General features: G+C 45.0%; 1 protein-coding gene across 1 annotated transcript in view; it reads right to left on the reverse strand.

Moving 5' to 3' along the window:
• Nucleotides 1-25,344, reverse strand: part of CAPN2 (calpain 2) — a 26,794-nt gene continuing 1,450 nt past the window's right edge. Inside the window, exons 2-23 of the mRNA XM_029965087.1 lie at nucleotides 25,261-25,335; nucleotides 24,977-25,015; nucleotides 24,635-24,704; nucleotides 18,129-18,247; nucleotides 17,619-17,752; nucleotides 16,584-16,752; nucleotides 14,581-14,664; nucleotides 12,984-13,069; nucleotides 12,226-12,300; nucleotides 11,842-12,002; nucleotides 11,351-11,520; nucleotides 10,138-10,149; nucleotides 8,388-8,599; nucleotides 7,099-7,135; nucleotides 6,422-6,487; nucleotides 5,852-5,909; nucleotides 4,777-4,841; nucleotides 3,566-3,634; nucleotides 2,972-3,050; nucleotides 1,869-1,985; nucleotides 1,389-1,447; nucleotides 1-744 (exon numbers count right to left, since the gene is read on the reverse strand). Coding sequence (XP_029820947.1) covers nucleotides 721-744; nucleotides 1,389-1,447; nucleotides 1,869-1,985; nucleotides 2,972-3,050; nucleotides 3,566-3,634; nucleotides 4,777-4,841; nucleotides 5,852-5,909; nucleotides 6,422-6,487; nucleotides 7,099-7,135; nucleotides 8,388-8,599; nucleotides 10,138-10,149; nucleotides 11,351-11,520; nucleotides 11,842-12,002; nucleotides 12,226-12,300; nucleotides 12,984-13,069; nucleotides 14,581-14,664; nucleotides 16,584-16,752; nucleotides 17,619-17,752; nucleotides 18,129-18,247; nucleotides 24,635-24,704; nucleotides 24,977-25,015; nucleotides 25,261-25,335 — 1,980 coding nt within the window. The 3' untranslated portion in view covers nucleotides 1-720. The remainder of the gene's footprint in view (nucleotides 745-1,388; nucleotides 1,448-1,868; nucleotides 1,986-2,971; nucleotides 3,051-3,565; nucleotides 3,635-4,776; nucleotides 4,842-5,851; nucleotides 5,910-6,421; nucleotides 6,488-7,098; nucleotides 7,136-8,387; nucleotides 8,600-10,137; nucleotides 10,150-11,350; nucleotides 11,521-11,841; nucleotides 12,003-12,225; nucleotides 12,301-12,983; nucleotides 13,070-14,580; nucleotides 14,665-16,583; nucleotides 16,753-17,618; nucleotides 17,753-18,128; nucleotides 18,248-24,634; nucleotides 24,705-24,976; nucleotides 25,016-25,260; nucleotides 25,336-25,344) is intronic.

Below are 25,344 nucleotides of genomic sequence, written 5' to 3' on the forward strand. Positions count from 1 at the left end.
GCAAACTTTATTTATACTCTTTTTATTTAAATACTTTCTTGCATTTCAAAGGAAGATAAATAAGATACAGGAACTCAAGATTCCACCTGAGAGGATGGGCTTTCTCTTGGAAGAGTCTCGTTGCCAACAGCCTCCTGTTTCAGGCACATCAGTGGTGAGGAGGGAAAGACTTGTCTTTCTGTTTGGTCAAACCTGTACTTGCTATTCAAATTCTTCAAAGAATATTTAACTAGAATAACGCTGGGGCTTGACAGAAGGCATACAAGGGACCCTCTGTCTCTGATTACAGGTGTTTAGATAAGATATGCAATACTATCCCTTTTCTGATTTCAGATATGGAGGATGGAGTGGAGCTGTTATTCAAAAAGCACTTATTAAACCACTGTCAAGCTATAATGAGCTTTCTTCCAGGAGTCCTGTAAAACACCTTAAAGACAAATATATTAGTAAAGCAGTATTTTCAGAAGTTGCACTGAGGATTAATATTAAATTAAGGCCCTTGTCCAGAGGGTATATAAGAGTAGATAAAGACTGTCAGAGCCATAAAAATGAGGTTCCAAATTCTTCTTGTCAAAGTAGAATGCTTTCCTTCTTGCAGTAGCGTGCAAAATTTGCTATGTGTAAGTTAAGGCACATTCATGTTAGAATATTACTTGTACATAGCTTGATTATCTTCACCTGGTCATGCTCTTTTTGAGGTCTCAAGCTGATGCCAGTGGCTCAAATGACAGTAAAGCACAGCCACTGTAACAAGAAGAAAAGGGCCCAAGGTTAAATTTAGTAAAAAGACTTGTAGCAAGTATGCATATTACCATTTCTAGAATAAAGTCAGCCTGTTGTTACAGAAGTAATTTTAGGATCTTTCCTAAGTGATTTAAATTTATATCTCATTTAGGTCAAAAGAGTTTTGGGATGATTTGCACGTTCCTCCTTTAGTTGCAGAAATAAGTTATGTTCAGGTCATAAGCAAGTCAAACATAAGTAGGAGGGTACTTTTTGCCAAACTTAGTCCTTTCTGCAGGGCACACAGGGTGCAGAAAGAAGCAGACATGGATAAGACCATGAGTCACTACTGCACCTACATTTTACTCTGACAACAGAAAAAGCAGAGAAGAAGCCAAAATTACAGCCAGTACAGGGATAAGGGGCTTCTGATGCAAGGAATCTTGTCTGTCTGTTAGAGAATATGTTGTGATGTAGGTACACTTCTAAAAGCTAACCTCTCTTAAGGCTGCTTACAAATACACAAGCCAGATAAGTCCAGCATATATGTGAATACATATAACCAGCCATAATCAAAATGGAGCAGGACAGACCCTACTGTTTACATCCCTCCCTCCCTTCCCCCAAAAGATGAACAAAAATGTTTTAGAGCTAAATGAACTTACATTAACGAGGTTCAACTCTATTGTTCCAGTTTTCTCAGTATCCAGTTTTTTAAACATTTCTGTGGTGGGAAAGAGATGACAGATAAGGATGAATAGAGGAACTAATTGGAAAGCCTTCCCCTTCCTTGTGCTTCAGGATTGAAAAGGAATTTAGTCGCAGAATCTAAAACTTGACAGTGACCTACACCCCAAACCAGAAAGGGCCAATCTAAAGTCATTGTGCAGAACCAAGACTGAACATTTTTAATAGCTGTCTAGTATTTTTTAATCAACATACCATTTTTTGCATCAAAGACTGGCTGTGGTTCAGCAGCCTGGGCTTAAGGGCTGATTCCTAGATCTAGAAGCATGCAAACTGGGATGCCAGATTTATATCTCAGTTTTGAATTTGTCTGAATACCTTATCCTGGACTTCTGGACAGTTATCCTGCTGCAAACACAAAGTAACAGAGTCTGTCTAGTTATTGAGCGTGTACTCACTGAACAAGGTTTCGAGCCGAATCAAACACCGGACGAAGTTATCAAAGTCAATGATGAGGTCTTCGTCAGCGAATCGAGCCACAATGATCTGATGTAACTGGCAGTTCAGTTTGAACCCTAAAAATACGTTGAGGATTTAAAAAAAGAGACAGAAAAAATTGTGCAAAAACCTCCGACTAACAAAAAACCCCAAACAACCTTACACACTACCAGAAATTCAATTACCTTCTTTTGGTTAAATTCACAAATTTTAAGAGTATTTACTTCATTTTGGAAACTCCCAACAACCACTTCTGTACTTGGAGTGATTTAGAACTGTGACTAGGCCACATGTGTTCTTCCTGCTGTGTGTGCTCCCACACCTGGACTCCTGTTTCCCAGGGGATATGGCCAATTGCTCCAGCTCATGGTCCTTCCCTGGGTGACAAGGGGGCTCCAGACTCAACCTACTGAGATGAAGCAGTGGCTTTCTGTGGGCAAATGGATCTCTCTTTCCAAACAGTGTTTAAACATTGGTACAAACTGAAATGCTGCCTCATCTTACATGGTGACGAGAGGGGAAAGTTCCAGAGTGCCAAAACGGACATTAGGATGGCCCCACATGATCTGTAAGTTAATCTGGGATTGTATGGGTCGGTGGTATCTCCCTCATAACTCAGACTTGCTTTTTCAGTGTTTGCAGTAGCAAACTGACTCCTAGCACTCCTGTAAGCATCACCCCTTGGTCAAGCCACTTCCATTCCCTAGGTCACACATCCCAGTTCTACCAGCTTATGCCAAACCCACATAAATATACTCAGAGAGACTCACTGAAAGACAAGAGTATACTGTTACAAGACCAGATTGTTGCAGTTATTTGTGCTTCTCCAAAAGCTGATCACTAAAGAAAATAAGTGCAAACCTGCCACTACTTTGAGATGCTTTTAGTGAGCCTGCCTGGCAAGACAAGAGCCCAAGCTGAGCATCTAAATCACATGGAGGCCTTCAGGTCTGGGAACACAGGATTTTTCTGCTTACAAGTGATATACAGGAGACTAGTGAGCATCTATGAACCCAGCTTGAAACTGATATAATCCTATAAAGAGACAGATCAATATAAATACCTGCTGCTTCCAGCGCCCTCCTCATCTCGTAGGAGTTCATGGTACCGGATCGATCCACATCAATTTCCCTGTAAATTTTCTGCAAAACACAGAATCCAAAGTCAAACCTTGACAATAATTCAGAGCGTGGTTTGGCTTTTGTCAGAAGTGAAACATTTTGAAATGCAGCCTGTGTGTAACTTAGGAGCATTTGCAACCTCAATCTGAAGGACTTGGTGTCGATTTCATCTAAAAGCAGCTTCAGAAAGTAAGTCCTTTACTCTGGAGAATTCCTTGAACACCCATGGCACTATCACTACCAAAGTGGAAAGGCTGACACCAAACTCACACTCTTAAGTAGGCGAGTTAAATATTTGGATGAGAGTTAAAACAGGAAGCCCCCCCAGAGTAAGGCAGGAAGAGAAGCAGCCTCTCCTTCAGCCCTTCACCCAGCACCTGAAGGACAAGCATTCACACCTTTGGACTCCAAGGGACAAAACCCGAGGGACTGAGGACACAAACCACTGCTTTAGGAAATGAGACTGCCCACACTGTATGAGGCAAATCAATCTAAAGCCACCTCTACATGTTTCTTCCAAAGAGGTTGCATCTTACCTGGTATTTCTGAATCTTTGTCCAGAGGGTGTAGAACTCCTTCAGTCCCAGTTTACCACTCCCATCATTCTTCTCTGAGTTAAGGGAATTTCTTTGGAGGGAAGAAAAAGGGGTTTTTTCTCCCTGTGCCAAATTTACTTACATGGGCAGTTGTGACTTTAAAAGAAAAAGTTGCAAGTAAAAGAAGGATGCAAGTCTTCTCTGAAGGACTTGTCCTCTCTGCAGGACTCGTCCTGTTGCATACACAATTGTCATCCAAGATGTCTGTCTCAATCAGTAAGCTGATTAATTTAAACTGTGACCAGTTCACAAGATCTTTCTGCTCCCCTTTGCAGCTGTCTTTCCTCTACAAGTATAAAAGAGCTGAGATGATGCCATTTTGTTCTGTGTAGTTGGTTCAACACCTGCAGTTACAGGAGCATAAGTCCTAAGTCTGGATTATAAACAGGAAAAGCCACAACCAAGCCTGCTATTTGCAGAACTTAAGTTCTTGTGCAAACAGCTAACAAAAGAACCTGGTCGTGGCATCGCTCCCAAAATCTGCTACGGAGTCCTGAGGGACTGCCATATTTTACACCAAATTATAGCAGAGCATCACCTTGTGTTGGTAATTTTCCCTTTTTCTAACTCTGCAATTCAACTCCCACTGCACAGAGAAGCTGAACATAACTATTCTTAGACTTGAACCTTCATCCTACACTTTTTCCCACATTCTGAGGAATAAAAGCTCCTAAAAACCTGTGTACTCTCAGCTTCCTGTATTTGTTTCCCTCATTTTCCATTTGCTAGGTCCTCATGGCTTTATGATGCTCTTACCAACTCCAGCCAGATAGCAGAGAGGTGAAGTGCATCCAGATATGCACATACAGCTCTACAGCCAAGGCCATCCACTCCATGCTGAGAGCCAGGTGCCTTTTCCCAGCACAAACACCACTTTGTCACCAGCTAAACCAGAACACACAACAGCTGGGAAGGTTTCAAAGCAGATCGTAACATCTGATAATGGATTTTCCCTGCTGCCTGGGAGAATGCATGTGTCATGGTGAGCAGTGATAGCAAGGGCCTGCTTTTTCAGGGGAACCAGGGTAAAACCAGCTTCTCCACCTCAGGTGTCATTACTACATAAGGATGGACCCACCAGGCAGCAAAAGCAGCTCACCTACTTCAGCACAGACAGAGGAATATCACCTAGGAACGGCCTTAAAGGATACATCTAACAGGTCAACCATTATTTTGCATGTCTCAACACTAAAGCCATCTGATTTAATATCTTGGCCTGTAAAGAAAGAGCAAAAGACAGGGTTATCATTGCATGCTGTACCACAGCACCTTCCTAAATAGCTCACAAGCTCTCTAACCAGTGTAGACACACGCCAGCCCTTATTTGCTTCTGTGAGATTGGTGGCTTCCTTCGCAGCTGATGAAGAGGCTTTGAGTGAGAGTCAGCTGGGATGTTTCCCCAAGCAAACAGCCCAGTTAGTCTAGTCAGAAGTTGTGCTACAGAAGCAAGAGACAGAGATAAAAGCTTTCCTGCCCTTACTGTCTGCCTTCAAAGACAACTGTAGACTTCTGTGGACAACATGGACTTTTAACTTACAGAGGTGAACAGTCGGTAGCTTCATGCAAGGGCTGAATATCAAATCAAGCTTAGTAACCAGCAGTACCCCATTGCTAACTGGCTGGGGTACACAGACATACAACACAGTCCTGACCATCTGGATAACATTTCACTTTGGAAATTAAAGAGACACATTTCTCTAAACACTTATTTCTTGAGCACTGTTTAATGGAAAGGAAAATAATGCAGAGCCAAGCTAGGAATCACTTCACAGAAAAAGCAGCCCAGAGCCTCAAAGCTTCTCCTCCTCCTTAGGGACACTGCAGACTGATGGCTGGGCTACTGTTTGAACCACTCAGGAGTGGTTCAATACTGAAGTAGCAGCCATACCTCTCTTGATTATTATCAAGCACTAATCAAATCTGTCCATCTTCCTGGTTGCCAATTCCCAGTGGCAGATGCTGGGATAAAAGACACCCTTATGTACCCTGCCAAAGCACACATCCTGTGAAACACCTTCTGGGCTGGCACAGCCCCAGCCTTTCTGCAGCCCCCTGAAGCAGCAGAGAGAGCATGTGGCTGTGGCCATATGGAGAGCCAAGGGCAGGTCTGGGGCAGAGCCCAGGGCTTTGAGTCTGCCCAGGCTGGTGGTGCCCTCTGTGCTCCCACAGCCACGGTGGAAAGCCGCTGGTGGCCAACTGAAGCTGCTGTCGGAGGAAGGTACTTACGTTTAGCCATGATTTTATTCAAGATGCTGCGCAGTTCAAAGGCTGAGATCTCTGCATCCTGTGGAGAAGAGGAAAACAAATTTTTCACTGTGAGCTGCAGACACCACCTGCAGCCTCTGGCTCCTTTGCGTGAGCTGGCCAAGTTCAAACATCCCTCCGAGTTCATTTCCCTTGGATGGAAACGCAAGCACTAAGCTCTCCCAACCTCCCATTCCCAGGAGCACCACCAACTCCCAGACATTAGCACATCCAGCAAGCTGTGCCCGAGCCCCCAGGCAGCCGAGGGCAGCTGGGAGAGAAGGCACAGCCCAGCCCTCGAGGCACCCCTGTGCCTGCACCATGTGCTCTGCCCAAGGACAGAATTAGGGCCCTGCAGAGATAAAAGTCGAGCCTGCAGTTCAAAGAGAGCTAAAGACTGTTCACCAGGAGTGCTCACAAATCACAGCACCCACAATTATGCACGCACTTGAAATCTGACTCAGCCCAAGAACTAAACTCTGTCCTGGGGGAGGTGTCTCTCTTACCCACTCACCCATGATGCCATTAAGATATTACCAGAAAAATACTCACACTTCCTGCTAGCTGTCCAAAAAGCCTTTTAAAGTTGGGTTCGATGTCATCTTCACTAATCTCCGTCTAAAAGACAGAAATAGAGAATGTGGAAAGGAGGAAATTTTCTGCCTGAGAAAGACTTTGTGCATTTCCTTGCCCCTAGGAAAACACAATTAAAATGGCAAAGTTGAAGGTAGAGTGTTTTAGCTATGATTTTAATCAGTTTTATTTTCAGGGACACCTCAAAATGCTGGTATTGCAAATGCTGGAAAAAAATCACACATGGGGTACATGCATTAGTAGGCAAAACATCCCCAGCTCCAGCAGGACTAAACATATGGTGAGCTACTAGTTACTCATGGAAACAACATCACATGCAAAAACACCCCCACGGCTGAAAGCTGCACTCTGGGATTCCTGGAGAGCAAAGGGAATTTCCTGTGGCTCCAGTTAACCCTTCAGAGTGTACCTGACCTCCTCCACCTAGGAAGTCCAAGATCTGGATAAAGCACATGTTTCCATTACACTGCTTATGATATTTCCACTTGCTTGACACTCAGTTATGGATATTGAAAGATCTTTTCCCAAAGTACTTGATAATGCCTATTGAAAAATATTGCTCTGCACAGGGAATAGGCACTCCAACCTCTGCTTATTGACAACAAAACTACCTCAATTTAAAACATTTGAGATACCTCTTCAAAATTGGCCTCAATTTCATCGTCTATCACCCTAGAAAGATAAAGAAATCAATATTAAAATCAAAACGGATCACTTTGATGATGCTTTTCCTTCAAGCTTCAGTTAAAGAGAGATTCTTTAAAATATGAAAATAATAATTAGTATTCAAAAGTTACTGGATTAATCAGTGACAGACAGTGCATACCACAGGGAAAGCAGTATTTTGCCAGCTATGGCAACACATTACAAGCTGTGCAATGTCCTGCAGAGCCACAGACAGGATTTTGGGCCACACATAACTCTTTGGGTCACTCAGTGTCACTGCCTAGAGACCTTAGCCCAGGACCAGGCTCTTGGGTGCAAATCAAACTTTATCTAGTCACTTTTTTTTTCTTTCTTTCTTTTTCCAGGACCAGGCTCTTGGGTGCAAATCAAACTTTATCTAGTCACTTTTTTTTTTCTTTTTCCTTTAAAACAGAAAAAAGTGAGAGCCCTAAACTGTGATGTGTTTCATGCTGTCCCCCAGGTGCTGTGGGAGCACCACACCTACAACAGACATCCCAGCTTTCTCACCACAGCAGAAACATGCAGCAAAATATTGCAGGATAGAAAAAGGATTTTGCTTGCTTTGAATCAGGGAACTTAATACAAAAGATATCACATCCCTTCCTGAGGCTTTAGCCCAGCTGCTCTTTAAGATGTGACATCTAAATTTTTTCATGGTTTTACAGCTAACAGTGTGGTTTGAGCCAGTTCTGTTAAAACCCCTTTTAACTTTATCAAAGGTATCATTTGGTTGAGCAAGTATCTTGAAATTTTTCCAGTCTGATCTCAACGGTGTGAGATCAATTGTGTTGATCTGTGTGTTCCCAGGCAACTGAAAGCACTGGCAGTTCTGTCTCCCAAGGGGACAGCCCAACCTCCCCCCCGGGGCTTTCCTCTCTCCACAGACTTAACTGTGCTGTAGCACCCACCTGCCCAAGGCCCCGTAACTACAAATGTCTGCTCAGGCAGGGATAATTATGACAACAACAATAATAACAAGTTGTACTAAACATTATTACTTTTCTTCCACCATTTCTTCCTGCTAAATTTACTCAAACTTTCCTTAGTTGCCCATGAGGAAACTGGGGACAAACAAGAACTGCCATGGTCCCATCCATACAGGGTCATTGTGCATCTCCCCTTCCCTCCTGGGAAGTGGATGTACCCCATCCCTGGGCTGTTCCATCCTTCCATGCCTGCAAGAAGGACCAGAGATTGCCCATGTGCTCGTACCACCCTCACACAAAAAGGTACGTACGTGGAGTTTGCGTTTTTTTCAGAGAAGACCCGCAGACAGAAATCCCCATTCTTGTTGGGTTCAAAGGTGGAGGGCACAACGATATATTCTCCTGCAGGGAGCTTGAACCGGTTCAGCACTTCCCGGAGGTTGATAAAGGTGTTTGATTTTTCTCTTGCTTTGTTGGTCAGGAAAAAGTTTTTGCTCAGATGAATATTCGTCTGGCCAGAAAACTTATGCAAAGCAAAGAAAGAGGAAAAACCCACAGTCTGCATGCACTTACATTCAGAAATTAAAAATAGAATAGAAATATCAATTAGCTATGTATAGGGGGGGGAGAAAAAAATTGTCAGCTCGACAGAACTGAAAGAGAAGAGAAAGGGGGTGGGTGCACCCCACCACAGGACTCCTGAGATGTGGCTGCAAATGTATTTTGCAGATCATCACAATAAATCATTCAGGTCCTGCTTTTGTTTTGCAGATGATGAAGGGTGTCTGAAGCCATTTCCAAATTCTTCCACCAACTATTTCTCTTTAGAGTGATATGGCATAGGAGCCATGTCCCTCTGGTCCCTGGAGCTGGTGCCACCTGGAGACCACAGCTTGGATCTGCCTCTGAGGTCAGGCTGCCTTAAGGCAGAGACCTCACTTATGGAGGGCTCCAAGAATAAAATAAAATAAAATATTTTGAGTGTAACACCTAGTGAAAGGTGTTCCTGCCCATGGCAGGGGCATTGGAAGTAGATGATCTTTAAGGTCCCTTTCAACCCAAACCATTCTGTGTTTCTACGATTGTCCAGATAAAACTTTTCTGTGCAGGGTCTTACGGGTGGGCTATTTCAGCTCTAGGAAGTCCTTGATGATTCCAACATCAGGAATGTGCATGTTTCAGAATCCTCCTCCTTCCTGTCCTGCCAGGGTTTTAAGAATGCAAAACCTGTCAGACCTGCTGCTGTAGTGGGAGATAAAATTCCACCCTTTGGGCAAAGGAAAAGTCATGGGCACTGGTAGCTAGAATCTCTTTTTTTAAGGAAATGAGATTTTTCAACCACTAGGGTGAGAGCTGAGTGGCTGACAGTACTGCTAAAAGGTACATAAGAAATTTAATTAACCGGTAGCACCATCTTTTTCCCTGATGAAACCACATTTTACACAAAAGTAGCTGGTTTGAGCATAGTTTCAGGCACCGTGGGGTACCCTAGTGGCTTCGCTTGCACCCTCACAGGTACAGCAAAACCAGTAATGGGGTCACCTCGGCATTTTGCTCAACTTCAGTCATTCCTCTGAGGAGCAACAGCTCAGAGGTACCTGCAGCCCTCCTCATATTGCATAGGCAGTGCTGCATTGCCACTCCTCTCTGACTCCCCAGGGTGTACTATTAGCTATCTGCAGGTAGAAACAGGGAGAAACTAATGAAGGTGGTGCTTGGGGAAATGAATATAAACACTTCCTTGGAATATTATTCATGTGTCAAACATGAACTCTGTGCAGAGCTGGGAAAAGCAGCTGTGCTCTGGGGGAGCAGCTGTGGGTCTGGGCTGGGATAAGAGCGGTGGAAGAGCTGCTTTGATGAGTTTCTGCAGTACAGAGCACTCTTATCCCAATCCAAGACGCTCCGAAAACGCAACATGGGCTCAAGGCCCCTTTCAGAATAAATGGCCTCTAAGTTTAGACTCTGTGCAGTCGTGCTGTCCTGTGGACAGGAGGATCCTCTGAACCATTTCTTCCCACAAGCCCTTCAGCCTCAACTCCACCAATACATGCTACATACCTCTGGGGGCACCTGCAAGGAGAAGAGGAGAGAGTTATTTGCCTGTTGAATGGCAGCTCCAGGGCTACTTCTTTTCAGTTACTTAGCAGGTACATCCACACTTGAAAAAAGAAGAAAAAAAGGCTTGAGGGGAAGGTGAATGCTGAGCCCACGCCACACAATGCTGAGTGCTGGCTCAGCTCCCAGCTCCATCCTGGAGGCAGGTAAGGCTCACCTGGGGCAGCGTGGGCACAACCTGACACAGACAGGCTGGTCATGGCTTCCTGCTGACTCTCCTCCCTGCAGCCCACTGTGATGTTTTTTTTGTAGGCTCAATTTCTCTACTATTTCTTCCCACCTCTCCTTTCACGTTCCTGCTCCTCTGACCTCTCCACCATCAGGAGAAGAGGCAGTGACTGAGCAAGGAAATAATGCAGCTTTCTGTTTCTTTATGGCTTCAGGGGACTTAGCTTTGCTTTAAACCTTATTATCCTGTGGGGACCCGATCCTTTGATAAGCTTTTCAAAGCTGGGATACTGATAAAACAAGCAGTTGTACATATTGCCTGTGGTTACAGAGCAACTCACAGACAAGATCATCACTCCTATTTTCACTGCCACATAAGCGCTGCTGCTTTGCAGCTCTGTCCTGCTTCAGGGGCTACCATGGACACATCTCTGACCCTTCACTCAGCAGAAGGGAGTTTTACAGGTGTCTTTGTTGGTTCTGCTGCTGGTTACACACTTCCCAAGGTAGCGCAGATGTCCCAGCTAGGGTCACAACCCTACTACAGATGCTCCCATTCTGCTGCTTTCACCACAGCCTGACAAGTGAAAGGGAGACTGGATTTCTGCACTTCTTGGTTTTTAAATAGTTATTCTGCTCTTCCATTTAGAAGGTGGGAAGTGGCCTCTGTAGGTAATCTGGTCCAAACCCCTACTCAAAGCAAGGCTGATATCAAAGTTAATTATTTTGCTCAGGACCTTTTCCAGCCTAGGTCTGAATATCTCCAGAACCATAGATTCCATTGTCTCTCTGGGTACTTGTCCCTGTGCTTGACTGCTATTTTTACGGAAGATAATTTTCTAAACATCTAAATGGAATTTGCCTTGCTGCAGCTGCTTACTCATCATCTGAGTTTTGATAGAAAGACCAGTCTGAGAACTGCACTACCCTGTTTATAGGTGGAAGGAGCTTTCCTTTTCCTCCCATGTACCTGTACAGCCTTACTTGCCTCATAAATTGCAAAGCCAATGGTGTGCATGTCCTCTCCCATCTTCCTCTGCTTCCGTCGGTGCTTCTGGATCAGCCCAATGAGGAAAGTGCAGCCCCCCTCAGGATCATCAGGATCCTCATCTTCTTCCTCCAGCTTGATTAAATACTGTGGATTTGTCCAGAAAGTGTCTGGGAAGTGGATTTATGCAAACTGCTCAGAGGCTTCTTTGAAAGAAAGGGTGTTGATGCGCATGTCAGCTAGGACAGACATGGCTCTGACTTCAAAAATCATGTGTGAGAAGGAAAACCTCCTCTTCTCCCCCCACCTTTACAACCACAATTTGACCCTCATCAGGGGGTCGCATCTCCCAAATCCCTGCACTTTTTGGACATTAGTCCAAGATATCTCGGGTACATTCTCCTCCTCCATAAGCCACCCCAGACCATCTCCCAGAAGCTCTCACAGAAGGTACAAGTGGACAAGTAAAACATTTCTCCAGTTTTTCTTACTTGGGTAATTCCTGCAACCCCCTGCAGTGGCTCCTCGCCTCCAGTTCCCATCCAGCTTCAGCAGGCTCCACTTCTTGTACCTGTCACTTGCCAGGGTGTCTGGAGTCAGGTTGCAGATCTCCAGGCGGGAGTAATGCCTCAAGAAGTCGTTGAACGCCATCCTGTGGGAGGCAATGCCACTGGCAACGTCTCCTCAGGATGGACAGGTTTTCCATACAACCAACTTGCCTATCCTCACTCTCAGTTACCATGATTTAGCACTAGGATTTGGGCTGATTTTGTACACTCATCTTGGAGAGCATACTTGGAGAGGTTACTTCGTGTGAAAAAAAGCTGGGCAGATGACATTCCCTTCTGCCAAAATGGAAACCTAGTGGTACTTACCAAAATTCCCCATCTTCATGTCTCCTGGTCAGCCGCTCCCGCACCTCAGGGTCAACGCCACTCCAGTTTGGGCAGCTGAAAGAGAACCCCATGTCAGCTACAGCATATGGTACAGGCTAAACCCTAATTTGGCTGTTCTGGCACAATGATTTCACTTTCCACAATTGCAATATTCCACAAGATAGCAGCTCCAGAACTCTCAAACCACTGCAGAATTAAAAAAAGATGGACCCGGCCTATAAGACATCTCACTTCTCAAATATCCAAGGTAAGGATGAGAAGCAGAGCTCTATTTTCAGAAAGTGCTAATGCCCTGACTGAGGCAGAGCTTTGTATTAGAAAAAGAAAGTCTCAGAATAAAAACTGCCCAGCCACACAAGTGAGTAAACTCCAGTTTTCATTGCTAACAACAGAAACGGATTTTTAAAGCCCTTTTAGAAAGTAAGTTTTCAGAAAGTCATGACTGAATACAGGCTTTTAAATAAGCAGAAACTATAGTGAGGTTTCTAGGAATCCCCAACCAAATCACTGCATCTTATGTAAAGGCAGGTGTTTGCATGAAAGGCACCACGTATTGTGACACCCACAAGGGAGACAACAGTGATGGGATGCTTCTCTCTGAAACAGTTCAGAGTGAACATCACATCCAGGTGTGACTTACAGAGGAATTTGAGGAAGGGAAAAGACAGACAACAGCAGAAACATGACTGCACCCCTGCAGTAAAAGCCTACTGGCAGTGTGTAAGCCATCGACTTACTTGTCGTTCCATTTCCCAGTCCACTCCACTTCCCCCCAGGGATTTCGGATTCTGATCAGCTTCTGCACTGTTCCTCGGAAGTTCACCTGATGTGATCAGAAGTATATGGAGAGTTACTCAGGGACACAGTACTGTGCTCCCTCCCACATCTTCTACAGTAATTAAAAAACATGACAGAGCAAGTATCTTGGTGTTCCGCATGACAAAGTATACACACAAACATGCACACATCTGGTCCAAAAGACACAAGTCAAACTGATTCTGAATATGCTTCATGCACCCAAGCTTGTCCAGAGAAGTTTTATAACATGCACAAACCAAAGCTCATGATAAGAAAAAATGTCTGTTCTGTGCAACTAAAAAATTATCTCTGATAAGATTTCAAGCAAAGGGAATGTAAAACTGCTAGAGGACTGCCAAAAAGCAGGTACAAAGAGATATTTCTCTAAGTCATCATTTATGTATAAACTGCCTTTTTACATTCAAATGCCTTTTTCTCCCCTCCTTATATATTAGATGAGCCTGTTACAAGAGATGGGATACTCAGACTGGCCACAACCCCTCTGACCGCACTAATGCCCTGCAGTGCAGCAGCATTGGCCCCTCCTCACACTGTGCCAAGACTGTGGCTTGTCATCTGCTGCCTCTGCACACACTGAGGCCAGGCCAAGCACAGCTGTTCACATTTCAGTGGAAACACCCACTCTTTCCGGGGAACACACAGTACCCATGTGAGGAAGGAGCTGGTGCACCTCTAGAGCTGGAAGCCAAGAAAACTGCAGAGCAGCAGCAATGCAGAGTCCAGAGATGACAGACACCCCAAGATGAACTATCCTTACAAAGTCCATACAGATCTTCGATGGAAAAGCCTGGCTAAGTCATGCCTGTGTGCGGATTGAGGACAACAAACTCCCTCTTTACTGCTTTTGCTGTGAGAAGAGGACCAAATGAACACCCACAAACCTGCCTGTTAGCAGTGTCCACCTCAGCACAGCATGTCAGAAGCTCTCTACATCTCACTCAAGTTTCAGAAATTATTTCAGAACCAATTATTGGTGAAGTAACCCCCCCAAAAAAACTCCCTAGACATGTATAAGGACACGATGATCTCTTCCTTTGTTTTCACTTGTCTTACCCTCAGCAATCACCCACTCTTCAGTAGGCACCTTGCATTCAAATAACATGTCCTGCTGAAAAGTGGTTTGGCAGGCACTTAGAAGACAATAATAGATATTTTGCTTGCTTGGTGCACATCTCTCATCTTGTGCATTTAAGTTACAGTGCTGCCTATTACACAGAACCAAGTTGAAGGGCCTGGTCACCAGCAGAGGGTAGTGTGCCCTCTGCACAGAGCTGCCCACTGCCCTGCTCACTGGGAAAAAGCAATGTTTATGGAAAAATAGGGGTTTCTTTCAGTCAGACCACCAAGAAGACAAATTTCTGTTTGTCCAAAGCACACCAACTCATTCAGCATTCCTTCAGAAAGAGGAGACTCAAAACCCGATTCAGTAAAATGGGTGACACTCAAGAATTTGCAGTGTTGAGATGCAGTGTTGTGGCTGTCACACACAAAACCCCTTTGGGGTGGCACACCTACCTCCTCTGCCCCAGTGACCGAGTACGCGTGTCCCTTCACCAGCTTCTGGGAAGTGACGGCCTCTGTCTCTGCCGCACTGGTGATCTGGAGGAGCAAAGAACATTGGCGAGCGTGGCTTCCCATATGCAGGGGATCCAGCAAAGGAAAACTTCCCCCTCCAATGGAGCTTTAATCTCACTGGCAGGCTGCAGGGGTGGTTTAGCTGCTGCACAGAGGCAACAAGAGTGGGGAGAGGGAACAGGAGCACGGGTGGTGGTGCTGGAGCTCCAGATGCCATGTTCATGGCAAAGGGTGCACACCAGAAGCTCTGCACCACAGGGGAGCTCCCTCTTGGCTCCAAAACACTTGGTGTGGTGCATCCCCTCTTGTGCATTTCCAGTGGGGATACACACAATAAACTCCATGTTCTCAAAGTAATGGGCAAGAAAACAGGGAGTGACTGGCCTGAGGCCATCTAGGCATCACCAGGGATCACACCCAGGTCCAGCAACCCCCAGTGCTTTCCTTCAGGGTTAAAACACTCTCTTCAGCTCCACAGCAGGGTGGGAGGTTGTTTTTGTTTTCCCTAGCACTGCCACCCTGGAACCTGCCATGCAGGGCAGCAAGGCTGAATTTTAGATGCCATTGGAAGCTGAAGGCACATCACCCTCTCACTTTTTCATAGCCATTAGAATACTTGGGCTCTCTGGCCTTTAAATACTGCAGAGAAAAGTCACTTCTTGCTAGACAGTGAATGTTTAACCACCTATGAAACACATGGCTATCACTGTCTTCCCACCATTTCAGAAAGTGTGCGATCTCCAAACAAGCATATTGGAACCTTGAGAAAAGAGAGAGGATGGGATTGAGCAGGCAGGATTCCTACTGTCCATTCACGCCCTATTACTGCCCTGCAATACATTCTCCATGTAATGCTTAATCTCTGTGTCCCTATTTCTCTCACAGATGATTTTACAAGATTTTTTCCAAAGCCTAAACTCAGTAACAAAAAATTTACACTACAGGAATTGCCAGTACTTATCAGCAACACAATATATTTACTCTCCTCCACCTTCAACAAGACATTTGTACTGTGGGACAAAAATCCAGATGTCAGATTCTTATCTAAATGCAAACAAGTAAAACAGGCCTCGAAAGTACCATGAAGTCAAACACTGATATTAACCAAGTACTTTTCCTGCTGTGAAGCTTCCCTCTCCTGGGACTCTGATTTAACTTGAAAAATGGGAGGAAACATTTACATTTATATTATGAATGGAGTTCTTGTAAACAATTTACCTTTCCTTTAGACATAACTAAGATGCAATCTCATTTGGGAGGAGGGTGATTAACACAATAACAATACCTAGATTCATTTCAGTAAGGCTAAAAGCGATGCTGAATCCTTGCAGGCAGGGCCAAAGTTCCTCTTTTCCTTCTCGTGCATGTCCAGCTTTTGACAACGTGTTTTCTCATAAATTCTTTTAAAGACCTGGCAACAGTCTGAGCCTCTCTGCTTCAGATTTTCTGGGAACATTCAGATCTGTCCAGATTTTTTTGGAACATATTAGGTGCAACTTGTGTGTCAAAAAGGTGCAGCAAGGGTGGAGGTTGCATTTGAGAATCTGCAGGAGCCATTAGCAGCAGCTTTCTGTCCAAATCTACTCACCCCGTACCATCCTGCTGCCAAGCTACCGGCTTTCTTAGGAACAAAGAGGTACCTCAGGACCCCTAATGAGTTCCCTGCATGATTCATTACCATGAACTTACAAAACAGCAAAAGCTCTAAGTCTCAAGGAAGAAACAAAGGGTTTTTACTAATAAAGTCTATGTTTCAATCTAACCCCCACGAAAGCATGTGCCTGAGTCACGTTTGTGGGTCAAACTCTCTAGGCACAAGTAGAGCAGAGAACCACAGTAGAGGGGAGCTGCATCCTGTGTGCAGTTCCTGTGGACGGTCCACCCCCCAGCTGCCTGTGTGCACAGCAAGAGCTGAGTGCCCAGCAATAAGCCTGCTAACTCACATCAATGGAGCAGCCAAGGAGAGAGCCTTTCTGAAGGGCCTTCTGAATGATTTTGAAGAGGTTGGGAGGTGCCGTCCGCAGCTCATACCATTCTGCAATTCCACCGGTGAAGTCCTCGAAACCTTCGGTGGTGGTGCCACCAGAAAGAGCCTCATACGATCCATTCAGCCTGCACAAAACGAGGAACACACAACCATCATGCTGCTTGCCTTCCTCTTCTCACACACACAGCCATCAGGTTTCCCTGTTCTCCTCTTCTCTTCAGTGGATGCATTCAATGTGCCAACTGTGACGGCATTTCTGCTTTCAACAGCACTACAGCAGCTATGAATTATGAATGCACCCTCCGTTCAGCTTTGCATCTTGTATTTGGAAAGCCCAGCATAAAATCTTATACAATCATGGATACAGGTTGCAGGTTCAGTCATAGCAATGACAAAATTCATGAACGCCATTTGAAAAAAAAAAGATATAATAAAAAAAAAAGAATCAAGACCCAGCATTTTGCCTCTCGAGTTCCACAGTCTTTGTATCCCCTTAACAATTATGGGTCTGATTCTCAGCTGATCTAAATTTCTTAAGTAAATTCAAAATTGTAATGTCAGAGGGAAGAATTCCTCTCTGTCCAACCCAAAAACTGAGATTCAGATATGAGCGTCTTTGCCTCTAACACGGACCTGAGCATGTGGAGTGATGTGCTTTGCACACTGAAGCACTGCAGCTGCAAGCACTTACAGGTGCATAGAACACAAGAAATGGAGTTTCCCAAGCCCTGGTGACAGGAGACCACTTTAGGAACAGCCTCAAGACGAGATGCAAGAGCTGCTTTTTTTGGCTAGCAATATAGCCAATACTTTGGCTACTTGTCTTAGGCACCTATCAACAAAGCTTCACTAAAGCAGCCATTGTGGGATACCCCAGAAGCTGTAAAGGCTAATAATTAGGCTGACACTTTAAATGCATAGTATTCATACAATTGAGGATGCTATGGGGAAGCAGCAATTTGAGTGGGGTGAAAGCCTGGCCTCGACTCACTTGGCATAGGCCTTCTCCAGCAGCGCGCTCCAGAACTCGCTGCCCTCCGCCGAGTGCACGAAGAGCAGCTCCCCGTTCTTGGTGGGCAGCCTGTCGTCCACCACCACATCCACCCACTCCCCGTACTGCCAGAACTGAAAAGAGAGTACAGACACCTTGTCACCACACAGCAATCACACTGTGCACTCCGGTCACCAGGAGCTTTATCTGCTAGTGCTAATTTCCTAGAGGAAAAGCAATCTCCATTCATCCACCCTGTTTTGGGGATGCATGTACCCAGCTGGCTCTGCTGATGGAGGGAGGACCACAAAGGCTGCGTCTGCTCCCAGCTCTTTGGTTAATGGTCTTGTTCCTTCCATCACCATCACCCTCCTTAGCTGTCTCCCTTTTTCTGTTTGGCCCTTTGACATCCCACAAAACCATTCCAGGAAACCCCCCCCCCCCAGAGACACAGCCAGTCACCAGCTCCTGGCCAACAGTACTGGGGGGAGCAGGCTGTTTTCCACACACCTGGAAATGGAAAATTCCTGCATATTTATCCTGGAAGCTTTGGTCTTTGGGAACAACACGGGCCAAAATTTCTTCATTTAGGGTGAGGGAAGCAATGGCAGCCAAGAGCCAACAGTCCCCTGTAAAAAAAAAAAAGAAAAGAAAAAAAAAAGAATTAAGTTCAATATTCAAACTTTATTCTTTAGTTTTTGTACTGCATAGGGATTGTGTATTATATCCAATAAGCCCCTCAGCTGGAATATGATGATCCCTCCTATCACCTTACCTCTAAGACAGATCAAATATATGAACGCAAACACCCTCTAGCTGCAAGCATTTCCTCAAGACCAAAGTCATTAAAAAAAAAAACAAACAAAGCAGGCTTTTTCTGATCTACCACCACAGTTATCACCCACTCTGGGATTATTTGAAAGAAAACTTAATATTCAACTGAGTGCTTACATATTAGGAAGCAGCATGGGGAAAAGGCAAAGAGCCTGTGGTCACATGCAGGTATTAGGGATGCAGTTTCTCCTCAAAAGGACAGTGTTTTCTCAAGCATAGGCTACATTCCTTTCTCTCCTCCATGTTTAATAAATGTCTGTTGCTTTGCCATCCAGAGACCTGTCCTCCAGACAAGCTCCCTTTAAGGTCTCTTGCCAGCCTCCCTCCAAACAGGAGCTCCTTTCACCTTAGACATCCCCAGAGGTTCTTGCTTGAGGCCTCTCTGTCTAGTCCCACATTTCATCTCTGGCTCTAGTCACCAGAGAGACAGGAAAGGCCTGAAGGCAGGCACTGTTTCCCAGTCCCACACACCTCTTCACCCTGCCTGGGATGGAGCCAACATACACTGAGCCTGCACACCACAGCTCCAGGGCACAGGCTGCCTGGACAGTGTTTTTCCACACCATCTCCTGCCACGCAGAGAGAGGAAGAGACCACAGCTCTATAAACATTACACCTCTACTTTCTGTAATTATTTTCAGAACCCAGTGTTACTTTAACAGGGCAGTTACCTTTCTGCTCAGCCATGGGCTTCCTGCAGCCCATTAGCAAGGCAGAGATTTACAGACCCAGATGATCCCCTGACTGCCATAGCCCAACACAAACCCCCTTGTTAGCATTGCCAGATCCACTGTTCCTTTGCTTTGTGAAGAGAGTGTAGCTGGTATTACACATCAGACCCCACAGAATGATACTGGAGGATTGCAGGTTGAAGAAGCATGAACCAGCAGCAGCTGCCAGCAAGCCAGAGGCCAGCAAAGCAGAAGTCCCTATACAGTCTTCTCTCTCCCATAGGAAAAGGCTCAAAGCTTACAGATGAGAACTTGGGATCCAAATGGGAGAAAGTCTTAGGGCAAGTTAACTCTAAAGCAGCCCTCAAGGTCCACCCTCAGGCCCAAATCCATCACTGCTCAGACAGTACTAGCAGGAACACAGGCAACCTGCAGCTTCCTCCAGGCTGCCCCTTGCTTTTCATAGCTGACCCCCAGCAGCAGCCACATGAATGACATCTGTCCCATGGCCCTTTTCACAGTTCATGAAAGGGGGAAGATATGAAATTGCAGAACAATTTCAAAACCCACGGTGCTTTTACTGTTTCATTACCTAGACGGGAAGAACTGAACATAAAACTTTCCCTTCAGCCTTGCCTCTGGCTGCTTGTACTGCAATGGAAAAATCATTGTGTCAGAGTTTTCAAACAGGAAAGTCACCTTGCTATTCTGCTGTGACAGGTTACGAAGCAACAAGGATGTCCCTCCTCTGCAACAGCACATTCATGTCACCCCGCAAAATGGGAACTCCTCTTACAGCCTCCTTCAAGGTGCTGAGACCCTCTTCTCTGGGAACTGTGCATCCTCTGGTGCTGTAGTGCATCCACAGGGATTGCCACACACTGCAAAGGTGCTTGCCAGGAAAGAGACTGGGGTCAGAAGATATTAAGAGGCATTTTGAGATGGGCTAATCTACAATTACAGATCCTCTCTCCTCCAGTCATGCCAGGGATTTAGCAGCTACCCTTCACAGCAGTTCTCACAGAGTATCTTAAGTTGGAAAGAACCCATAAAGCATGAAACAAGTCACAAATAGACAAACTGATAGTTTAACCTGTCTCATCTCAGCACAGAGGCCAAATATAACTGATAACCCATAGAGAGGTGCCTCTCCGAGCATCTGAACAACCCCAGCACACACCCTCTACAAGGTTTCTATAGACAGATTCATGCAACTCAGAGGTAAAGTAAGTCTTGGGCATCTCAGACCTATGCTCTAAGAGAACCCCAGAGTATCTGACATTGGTGTTACTAACCTCAGAAAAAACATGTTGATTTAAATTAGTAGCAAGTCTGGCTCAGAGGGCAGTTGTCCCATTATTCTTCCCAAGAAATATTAGCATTTCTATTCCATACACAAGGCAGGGGCTGGGCAGGCAGAGAGCAGCACAGAAAGAATAAATGAACAATTCAACATGACCACAGTATCTCAGGAAGCCTTGGTCAAGAAGCTGATCAGGCATCTAGATTAAGAGCATACACCCTTCAGTAATATAACATATCTTTGAGTCATATTTCCCCTGTAGGTAAGAAGCATGGGAATTCAAGGAGAAACTCCCCCCAGAGGACCTCTATGCCAATAAGCAGAGTCTATAAAGAATTTCCTTTACTTTCTGGCTGTTTCACCAAGGCAGACTGAAATAGCAGACTCTTGTAAAATCTCTTGGCTGAGAGTCTGACAAACACAGATCTTAACTCGGACAACTCTGGGCAAGATCTTCTTGAGGTTTAAAGGCAGATGCAGCATATATGGGAGACACCTCATCCTTTGGTTTTCACATTTAAAAGTGCTCAACAGCCAAGATATCATCTCTTCCTTTCTGAACAGCCATCACAAAAAGTAAACTTGATAATTCAAAGCCTGGATGAGAATAGATCTGGAAGTTTAGCCTGCACTAAGCAAGAATGAGCAGGGTCTTTACCAAATAGTCTAAACTATCAGAACTTGTACTTCTGTAAGGTTTTGGCAGTGACTTTCCTTTGATAGAGAAGGAAAATTAAGAAGAGGCTAACAGACAGGTTACTTATAAAAAGACTTTGAAAGCAGTGTTAGCAAGGCTACGTTAATCAGAGAATTTTTGCAAATGAACAATAGGTAGAAAAAGAAGAGAGAATAAAAAACTCACAGGCTGTGAGTTTATTTGTAGTGTATTCATATGGACAAGAAGTACTGTTTTTTTCCTGTCCTGCTTCCTTTTTGTCATTTTCAATGTTTTACTTCTTATTTCTATACCCTTATCTCTGCATTTACCTAATCTCCAGCTACAACTAGAATGTTAGGAAAAAAAAAAGTAACTGCAAGGCACACATAAATAGCCTTAAGGGCTTAAAATTGGCCATTCTGGAAAGAAAAGGCAGGCAAAACACACCCAGGAAGTGCCTGAAGGGCTGTAAGCAAAAGGGAGCTCCTCTGGTCTCTGCACAGCCCATGTAAAAACATGGGGTCAAAAAAAAAAGTACATTCTAATGTACATTCTGCCAATCACAGACTAGTCACTATTAAAACATTCATAGCTATAGCTTAACAGCTACTGAATGTATTTATATTAATACCACACGAATCCAGGAAGCTTTCTGATTAAAACCATGAGGTTGTGGCAACCCACTGACAGTGGAGTGGTTGTCAGCATGAGAAAACCATGGATCTAATTTCCTAAATTCGTCCTATTCAATTAGTTATTTTTTCACACATTTTTATGTAAGGAGGAGACACCTGCATCCAAACAGCAGATGAGACACTGTGCTGTTTACACTCCAGTGTTGTGATACCATGGTGACACTCCCTCCAAAAAAGGCGGTTAAGGGTGAATAAGGTTTCTCTGGTTTTGGATCCTCCCCTCTGCTGTAATGAGTCACCACATCCCATGTGCTGTCATTTGGAGCCAAAAACCATCACTGACTTCAGATCTGATACTGCAAAACTAACTCCAAATACTTGCCTTTAAAAGTTTCACCTAAAAAGAAACAAACAAACAAACAACAAACCAACCAAAACCCCAAACCTTTTCTGCACTGATGATCAGCTATGCCTTATATGCATCGCAGTTATCATATAGCCCAGGTCAAAAACAAGGAAACAAATTTATGCACCTGGCCCATAGACCAAAGATTCCTGGGCTAAAAGGAATCTCTGCTCATTAGCTGAGCTGTTTGGTTACACATCCCCTGCCAAGAAGCCTGTTGCAGCACTGCTGGGTACATGTGTTTTGGATGCCTCATCTGTCCCTGCAGTACTCCCAGATGTTCTGAAGGGCTTAGCAACAGCAGTGAAGCTCCACATGGGTACAAGCCTGTTGCTTTGTGATCAAGCCTTTTGGGAGATAAATAAGGCTACAAAAGCTTCCTATGGAAAAAAACCCAGCACAATGAAAAGTACAGGTTTGCCAAAGCACCTGGCATCTTCCAGTGCAATCTTCTCTGTAACATCCTAAAATGCCATGGGACATCAATGTCAGCACACAAAATTCAAGTAAATGGAGGCTTTACATTGTATTGATATAAATGCTGGTGTCAGATGAGGCAGTGACAAAAATAATAATAAAAAAAAGCATTTGCACAGCACATCTGCTACCCTCACTGTGTAAAAAGCAGAGATTCCATACAGGCTCTTAGTAACTCAATGGCAATACAGAGATAAGATCAATAGCATCTAATTTTTAATCAACCACGGGACTGTCACACAATACCAAAATCCTGCCCAGATTCACAGAAAGATATTGGGGCGAGTCATCACAGTACTTAGTCATGGTGAAAACATTAACACAAACAAGAGCACTAACAACGTCCAACTGAAATATAGTTTGAGGAGGTAAAATAATACCAGCTGTGAGTGAGTTCACATCCTTTGGTGATACCATACAACCTCATGGGAACATCTGACTGGTCCAAAGACCATTAAGGCAAAAAATGCTTTTATCAGTCTAAAACAGGGTTTGGCATTCACAACTTGAAAATGAAGTTACAAATCTTTCATTCCCATGCTCTTGCTGTCACAGCACTTTGATAGAAAAGTTGGAAGCCTGCAGACAGCAGGAAGCAACTAAGTGCCTTCAGAAACCAGCATCTCTACAAGATGCCAGATGTTGAAATGGCATTACAATAAACTGTCATTTCTAGTTGAAGAACTCCATAGCTGCAAAGTTTCACAATAAAAAGAGAAGACACATGTCTGGCACGCATGTTAAGCACTGGGACATTCTTTATGCCAAAACAGTCATGGTGGGAGACATGATATTGGGTGGAGAGGGCACGGAAAAGAAGCTGGTGACATGACAACAAACCATGACACAACAGAGCCTAACCCATGCCACAGACGGTATTGAGGCATGAGGAGAATTAAGTAAATAAGTAAAAAAGTATTTTTATTGTCAGGGTTTTTTACACAAATTGTACCTAGTTGTCAAAGCACTAACCTAAAAACTTCTGAATGAAAACAGAAGCACAAAATATAAGCTTCCCTGTCTGTTGTATTTTTGGACATGAAAACACAAATAGCAGCAGGACTAGAAACTAAGAAGCCACAATGTGGCTAATATGCTGTTTGAAAGCAAACAAACAGAACACACAGCACATATTAGTCATGTTTCCCTACACCAAGAGCTTTCCCTCAACTGCGCTGTCTAATCCAAAACCCTCTCACTACCGCTATAATAGGAATAAATAGGAGCCTACTGCTTTCACTTCACTTTATTTCTTCTCATGTTTATACAGATATCCTTCTTGCCAGCCTCCACGCTGCCTTCTGAGTGGACAGCCACAGTGGCACTCACCTAAAACCCCCTCTGGCAGGCAAGGCAGGAGAGAGGCTTCCAGACTGGGATACCTGTACACAAATAGCCAGGCTAAGCCACTCACTCCCAGCTGTCCCCTGGGGCTTCCCTGCAGCTCCCAGGGCTCCTCCAAAAGAGCCCGACTGAGGCTGCCATTGCACAAACTGAGCAGAAGCCATGGCAAAAGCTTCAGCTCACAGGCTGGCCCATCCCTCCTGAAACACCCTGGTTTTGTTTTCCTTGAGAGCTGATGACCGGCAGGGAATCTCCTACACAACTTGTTTTCTCTGTACTGCATCTTTCCAGATTTCGGGGGGTCCCCCCTGCTCAGCAGCACTCTGTTCCACTGCAGAAAGAAACACCCCACTACGCATGCAACTGCTCTTCTAAGCAGATTGTTCAAGGCAGAAATTAGTCAGTCTCCTTTAAGGCACAGATGTGATCATGAAAGGAACTGGTCATGATCAGAAAAGCCATAAGGAAAACAGTCTGTGTCATCCCTGCTTGGTGCACGCAGAAAGGCTGTGCTCAGTGGCCAAACACACATGGTCCCTACCTGCAAATGCCAAGGAAAGGGGAGAAGGGTCTGAGTCGATGTGCAGAGAGGTGGTAGGATGCAAAAGGACATGTACAGCCTAGTATAAACCACGGTGTCCTGGGTCAGGACCTGCATGGAAAACTCAGCTTTCTGGCTCCACCTTACCTAAGGCCCCTTGGCAGATGTCAGTGCGAGTGGCTCCACCTGCTATGAACTGGGGGCTGGAACACAGCTCCTGGGAACAAACAAGCCTTGTGTTACATATAGCCACGGGTAAGGGAGGCAACAAGGCCCCACCTGCAGCAAATTAAACAAGCCACTGACCACAGCAGACGAACGCCACAGAGATGGAGCAGGTCAGCAATGAGAGTGTGGGCACCAGGCACACCAAGCACAGTGAGAATGGGAGCTGGTGACCAAAGCTTGTGGGCAGCCATCTCACTTCACAGTATGTGCCAGGGGGTCCACTATATTTTCACACACGTGCACACACCGCTCTGCTATTACCTCCCAGCCACTGACTAGGTCAAAGTCTTTCAGCAGCACCTAGGCACCTCGGAGTCCACCTGACCCCACGGCTCCCGTGGCTGGCAGGGCTCCTTCGGCAGGAAACCACACGGTGGTCAGCTCAACGCTCTGCTGCTAAGGGAAAGAGATAACCCGGAGCGACAGCCCTGAACGCTGCCCAAGGCAAGCGGTTTGTCCACACGGAGAGTTCAGGATGGAGAGGATAAAGGCTTTTCTGCTTTGTTTGTTTTCCAGACAGAGCACGTCACCCTGCCAACCTGTACCCGCGTCAAAGGGAAGCCTCCGGTGCTCTGAGCATCCGCAGCTTCACAATCCCGGGATTCTGCAGCCCGGGGAGGCTGCGGGAG

The sequence above is a fragment of the Manacus vitellinus genome, unplaced genomic scaffold (genome assembly GCF_001715985.3).
Source record: "Manacus vitellinus isolate BGI_N305 unplaced genomic scaffold, ASM171598v3 scaffold_8_pilon, whole genome shotgun sequence".
Lineage (NCBI taxonomy): Eukaryota > Metazoa > Chordata > Aves > Passeriformes > Pipridae > Manacus > Manacus vitellinus.